At 31.8% G+C, this 7,500-nt stretch overlaps 1 protein-coding gene across 3 annotated transcripts; it reads right to left on the bottom strand.

Moving 5' to 3' along the window:
- Window positions 1-421: 421 nt before the first annotated feature.
- LOC119590061 (1,2-dihydroxy-3-keto-5-methylthiopentene dioxygenase-like) lies at window positions 422-5,882 on the bottom strand. Of its 3 annotated transcripts, none has more exons than XM_037938809.1 (5): window positions 5,757-5,882; window positions 3,308-3,453; window positions 2,916-3,029; window positions 2,378-2,557; window positions 422-1,855 (listed from the first exon to the last, which is right to left on the bottom strand). In XM_037938809.1, the coding sequence occupies exons 2-5, from the start codon at window positions 3,428-3,430 to the stop codon at window positions 1,727-1,729; spliced, it is 546 nt and encodes a 181-aa protein (XP_037794737.1). In that variant the 5' UTR covers window positions 3,431-3,453; window positions 5,757-5,882; the 3' UTR covers window positions 422-1,726. The 3 variants fall into 3 exon arrangements, with proteins under 3 accessions (XP_037794737.1, XP_037794736.1, XP_037794738.1); XM_037938808.1 differs by lacking the exon at window positions 5,757-5,882 and adding an exon at window positions 5,411-5,495; XM_037938810.1 differs by lacking the exon at window positions 5,757-5,882 and adding an exon at window positions 4,173-4,318.
- Between the last annotated feature and the right edge of the window lie 1,618 nt (window positions 5,883-7,500).

Here is a 7,500-nt window from a genome sequence, read left to right as displayed (position 1 = left end):
TATAGCTTGTACCATCTAACATGAGTCCCACATCAAATTCACTTTAGAAAACTATGTGACTGTTACATCATAGTATCCTTGTCCATCTGAACTGACTGTACAAATTTCACTTTGATGTCATACCTACTCCACTTTGCCATTCATTGTTTTATTGTCCCTAGCATCCTTATAACCACCACTGTCCTTCCAACATAATCTGTGTTTTCCCTTTCTCTGTCTAATTGTTCTCCTTACTTCCTTAGTACTCATCCTCTCTTTCCTTGCAATATCAACTGTGCAGTCCTCAATTAAGTACACAAAATTGCACTTAATGAGATGAAGAAGTAGAAGAAGAAGAAGAAGAAGAAGAAGAAGAAGAAGAAGAAGAAAAAGAAGAAAAAGACGAAAAAAAACTCATAGAACAGGTAGCAGATGTCACTCAAACATTTATGGCCCATCTTTATTCAACAATATACTGCCTGATAATCAAGAAATGAGTTACACAAACAAATCCAAAAATAACAACAAAATGTTCCACTCAAGACACCGTTGTGTGACCTAATGTCATATACTACATATAATTACAAAAATAAAAAATCTGATATTCAAAATATTCTCTAACATTTTCAAAACCTAAGAAATACAGCAATTCTCTTTTGGAAATCAAATTCAAATTCAAATAATTGATACTCATATTATTAATGTTATGTGTAATTTAAATGATTTATATAAACTCTACATGTCTCCTTGTTAACAGATGTAGAAATATAAATACATTTAGTAACTGGAAGACATTACCATATAAAACACAATTACCTTTGCTCCTTATAAAATACTGTACATTTGTTTCTGTACTGTACAATGTGAAAATACATATAACAATTTTTAGCTGTCTTAATACCTGGAAAAGTTGGTCTCTCAAATATCTGAAATCAATATTTGTAATACCCTTTCATAGGTGTGCTGCTTAAGATCAAAATAATCAATAAGGATCATCATTAATTTCATAAACTATGTATGCTAAGTCATATAAACACAAACATTTTACAAGATATCATATAATGGAAATTCAATATTACAAAAATATTCAATTGGATTTTGAAGTCTATGCAAGTCAGAAACTTTATAAGTATATGTATTTTCTTCAATAAACTATACCTCAAGATAAAATTTACATAACAATAAAAATGTATGGCAATGTTCTATCACAACACTTATAAATCAAGTCATGATGCATAAAAAAAATCTGTTCATTTCATCAAAATGAAAAGTGACAGTTTATAATTCATCTGAATTATAAAGTTTTCAGTTAACTTAAAATTTAGCAGATGCATTTAAGCAATATATTTTCCTTCACATCAATCTCTAGATTCAAAAATGTAATTCTTTACAACGCCTATAGATGTACTTGTACCATAACATAACATTTATATATATATATATATATATATATATATATATATATATATATATATATATATATATATATATATATATATATATATATATATATATATATATATATATATAAAATTGCATGAGCTGCATACAGTTTTGAGACAGGTATAAAACGGAAAACTAGTCATATAAAATATCAACAGAATCAAAGTACTATTTTCAACAACAAGCTAACAAACAGCAATAAAACAAAGAACAGTAATTTGCAAAAGTCCTCCCAAATTTCAAAACTTACAAAATAACACCATCAAAATAAAGCCCCATCATATCTGGTTCTTTTCTTCTGCCTTTACTCCTCTGAAAAGCCCTCTTTCTGCCTCTTTACATACTCTTTGCGAGCGTCCATGTCATCGGCAGGTCGGTTGTGTGGAGTCCAAACTGGAACCCCGACAAACAGTCTCATGGCCTTGATATAGTTCTGTGGAGGAGGTTAAACTTTTACTATGACAGAAGAAAACAAAACAAAAATATTACAAAGAAATAGGAAACAAATGAAAATGAGTAACAAAAACAGAAGAGAATTGCCTCACGGAATGAAAATTGGGGAAGAAGAGACTGGACAAATAATCTAAATAGTTGACTGATCTTTCACCTAGTCATCTAAACGGTAGGCTGTCCTCTTCTTTCACAATGCTAATAATTTGAATTTCTTAATACAAAGATTTCAACACTTCTTTCTTTCTGATAGTAAACTTAAAAAGATGTTTATTATTATGAATGTATACAATGTAATTCAATCTAGCCAATTTAATTAGAAATCTATACATGTAACTTTACTGTAACTAAATAGATATCAACATTTACTTGGGATGTTTGCTGCTCTTTTCAGTCTAAATATACACCCTAGTGAGAGGATGACTGATACTTTGCCAGAAATCACCCATAGTAATAATAAAAGTATCCTACCAATTACTAGTAACATCTCTCATCCGTTTTTTACCTTCGTATCTAAAGTAAATCGGTGATAGATTCCAGCTGGGAGAATCAGGAGGTCTCCAGGTGTCACTTCAATCCTGATCCAATTGTCTTCCTTGTCTCGAACGTCAAAATAGCCGGAGCCTTCCAGGACAAAACGAATTTCTTCATCAGTGTGGATGTGTTCCTCGTAAAAGTTTTTGAGCTGAGGGTGATGATTAGGGAAGGGATTAATAGCTAAATGAAGCATAAATTCATATTCATCAATAAGTTCTTACAATCTATGGCAAAAAGCAAACCACAATTGGATTATAGATATTAAATTGTAAATTACCTACTGATGCTAAGTATAAGTATATTAATTTTGAGAATTTTATTAGAATTTCCATTGCACTCCATTTCCATTAACTTATAACCCTTAACTTATACTGTACATGGATACAGAAATCTATCCTAACTGGAACATACAGCTGTTATTCATGAAACATTGCAAAGTGGGATCTGAAAATTTAAACGACATTCATGAATCATAAAAATGACAAGGGAAACCAGTGGGTGCTAACCTTTTCTTCATAATTTTGGAGTTTTTCTGGTGAAACTTGAATGACGTCTGAGTATGAGTAACCTCGACTGGATTTAATCTTCTCAAGCTCCGGTTCAAAATTTTTCTCATCCAACTGAAACAGATTAAGGTAAGTTATTACAACAGATTAAGATTAGTTATTATATCCAAAAATTAAGTTAGTAAATAATTATTCATCAATAGCTGTGCAATATTAGTAATTTGCAAGTAAACGTAAAACTATATGTAACTATTTTCTATTTTCCTTTATGAAATGATCAGGACTCCATGACTGAAAGATGATTTTTGAAAATGGATATTGTAATGTATAATTCATCACACAATCTATGATGAAAAATCATGACTCTAGGCATGTGTCTTCAGAGTACCAACCTTCCAGTATAAGACTCCAGTGTCAGCACGAAGTTTCTCAAGGGTCACATACTCTGGTGGCAAAAGGTGATGCTCATTTCGCTTGTCCTCATCACTGGTGTCCATGTACCAAGCCTTCACCATCTTGTGTTTCTTTCTTTTCTGACCTTTGAGAATTTAAAAATATATAAGAGACTACAGTTTAAATATTTTTTAAAAAGTCTATTCATCAGGTGATATGATCTTCACATCATGGAAATTTCTGGCTGAGTAACAATAATGGGAATATACTGTTAGGGACAGAGAAATGACTCGTGATGAGTGTACAAAGCTCTTGGGGGAAGGTTAGACTAACTGAGTGCTTAGGAAAAGGCTCTTGCATTATTCCACATGTAAATGAGGGTGGAATGTATCGTCCAAGAGCCATACCTAGAAGAGCATAATTTCCATGCTCAGGTTCCTATTCCTGCCCACCATGCCCAGTGGTGCAAGATGCATTACAGAAAATTGAACATGAAAATATACAAAAAAAGACACTAATAACATAATGATACTTATTGTTATTGCACAGAGTTGCAGACCACCTTGAGAGATACGATAGAGTCTCCTCAATGAAAACACAACAAATGACAAATATAGACATCCAAAAACTGCAAACAAGCAAAATACGCTTATGTACGCAAAGGAGATAATAATATTGCAAAGAGGAGGCAAAGTGTCTTGATACCACACCTGAATTTTCACATGGGCCAGTCCTATAAACCACACACCTTCAAGTAAGCCTAATGCAAAGATTCTGGTAGACAAGCGGGCCACTAGGCACTCAGATCCAATAGCTTATAGTCTAATAGGAAAAAAACATTTCTTATAGAGGCAATGAACTGACCTGTAAGTCTAATAAGAATTAGTGGTTATCTTCAAAAGATTTATGAGAAATCCCAATTTGATGTATTTACTGTAATCCTAGACTAGGAGAACTGCTGTGAGATAAACTAAGACATATATATAGGAACACTCAAAAATCTAAACTAATCTCACTTGGCAACTGTCCCTATCTCCAGACTGAAGTGAGATATGATAAGAAGACATGCAATATATCACAAACAATAAATGAGAGTTATAATGTGAAAATTGGAAAACATCTTAAGCAACAAGACATGAAACATATATGTATGTATGTATGTATGTATGTATGTATGTATGTATGTATGTATATATATATATATATATATATATATATATATATATATATATATATATATATATATATATATATATATATATATATATATATATATGTATGTATGTATGTATGTATATACACACACACACACATATACATATATATATATATATACATATATATATATATATATATATATATATATATATATATATATATATATATATATATGTGTGTGTGTGTGTGTGTGTGTGTGTGTGTGTGTGTGTGTGTGTATGCATATATGTATATATTATATATATTATAGATAAATAAATACACACAATTTTTGTTGATTAATTTCAGATACAAGAGAACTATTTTGCAGGTAAAAAATAAAGTGATTGTGTAATTATACAACCACACACAAACATAAATGTATATACACAAACATATATATGTATATATATATATATATATATATATATATATATATATATATATATATATATATATATATATATATATGTGTGTGTGTGTGTGTGTGTGTGTGTGTGTGTGTGTGTGTGTGTGTGTGTGTGTGTGTGTGTGTGTGTGTGTGTGTGTGTGTGTGTGTTTCTATAATTACACTATCACTTCATTTTTTACCTGCAAAATAGTTCTCTTTCATTGGAAAATAATTAAATTGCTAATATTGGTATGCTATTTTAACAAATTTTATAATACTTTTAATACCAGATCTCAATGAAATTGGGTAAAAGTTGATTAATCTTCAGGAAACATTACCCTACCCCAATTGTATTGGCTGATGAGCAATGCAGAATAAAAATGATTATGAAGTTATCAGCTTCCTTACACTTTAATAAAGTACCCTTACACACTAGTATTTCAGCGCTGTTGTCTAACTCTGGCCTGCCCTCAATCGGCGTTCTAAGAAAGATCAGCAAATTTCTACAACAAACCAAGCTCTATGTCGCCATAACCCGAGTGGTAGAAGTTGTTGCACAAGTGTCGAGGAGGCCGCTGTGCCATGACCAACTTGGACGAGAATTGTAAGCTTTATATTAGATATCATCAACCTTCAAGTGAACCGAAGAAACACAGCAATATAATTACGCAATGAAAATCATCAACACGAGACCTAACATAATCCATTGCTACGTGATTTAACAATCGTTCCATTCAACCCGTGTCAACATTCTCATTATTTTTTAGAAATAATTTGGGTTCTGAAACAATTTTCACTTTCAACCCTACAGAAAGAAAATGGGGAACAACGTATAAATGCCGACATCTTCATTTACTAACCTTTATTAGATAAACCTCTCAGAAATAATACAAATTCTCAAGAGGAGCCAATACCACAACAGGGAGCCTCTCTCAAGGACAAACAAGTGGAGGACGAAGGTATCTCTAACGCATTATACGCCAAAGAGTTGCTAGGTTAAAAGGGCATATGATAATCTACATAAACTCCTAAGGTCTTTACAGTACTATGTATTACATGACTTCCACTAGAAATTATTATAAAATTTAGTAATTGAGAAATACAGTGTCGTGTCATTTTAAGTAATAGGCCATTCTATTGGAATAATATTTTTACAGTCAATAATATATTCTCTTATTTTTCGATTAATCCCGAGATGTATTCGGTATTTCCAAACAGAATTAATTGAGTACCATCTACACACTTCACTACAAAGCAATCTGGTAAATAATTCACACAAACAGAGAAGGCGAGAAGGCAAGTGTATCATTAGCATGGGTCACTCCCCCTCCCCCAAGACTGCCCCTCTTAAAGTCTGGCTTGCTTCCCTCAAGGGCCATTTTTTTAAGGCCAATTTTGCTAAATTACACCTATGTATGTCTAGCTTTATCATAAATGCCCCTAAACTAGCTCATTTGTCTAAATTTTAAATAAGGGAAACGCTGAACTGACCCCCTGTGAGAAGAGAATCGAACCTAGCACGCATTCCTGAGGAACGCCAAAGGAAACATTTTTTTGGGAATATACGACTTTCTTAATTCTCACTGTGATCTGTATGTAAGATAACTCCGGAACCAGAGTGGTTGGTTATCTGCTTAGTTCCATGTATTTCTTTATAAGAATGCTGTGATTTACACTATCACAAGCTTTGGACAGAAGTTCCAGTTGAAAGCCTTTGTCGAAATCCATGCTTTCTATTAGCCCAAAAGCCTTTCGGCTACTAGTCAATAAGGGCTTTTACAAAGGCGTTCAACAGAGAGAGAGAGAGAGAGGGAGAGAGAGAGAGAGAGAGAGAGAGAGAGAGAGAGAGAGAGAGAGAGAGAGAGAGAGAGAGAGAGAGAGAACACATATTTATATGTATGAGTGTATATTACACACACACACACACACACACACACACACACACACACACACACACACACACACACACATATAATATATATATATATATATATATATATATATATATATATATATATGTATATATATACATATACATATATACATATATATGCACATACATATATGTATATATACGCACACACACACACACACACACACACATATATACATATATATATATATATATATATATATATATATATATATATATATATATGTACGTATATATGTATATGTACATATACATATATATACACCTACACACACATCTCTCTCTCTATACATTTGTATACATATACATATGTATATATTCATATTTACAAACACACACACACACACACACACACACACACACACACACACACACATATATATATATATATATATATATATATATATATATATATATATATATATATATATATATATAACACATAAATATATACATATATATACACATACGTACATAAATAAATACATATACATACTTACATACACACACACACACACACGCACACACACACACGCACACACACACACTAACACACACACACACACACACACACACACACACACACACACACACACACACACACACACACACACACACACACACACACACACACACATATATATATATATATATATATATATATATATATA

The sequence above is a fragment of the Penaeus monodon genome, chromosome 26, assembly GCF_015228065.2.
Source record: "Penaeus monodon isolate SGIC_2016 chromosome 26, NSTDA_Pmon_1, whole genome shotgun sequence".
Classification (NCBI taxonomy): Eukaryota; Metazoa; Arthropoda; class Malacostraca; order Decapoda; family Penaeidae; genus Penaeus; species Penaeus monodon.
The sequence above is the reverse complement of the archived record's forward strand: the minus strand, read 5'-3'. Positions and strand labels throughout refer to the sequence as shown.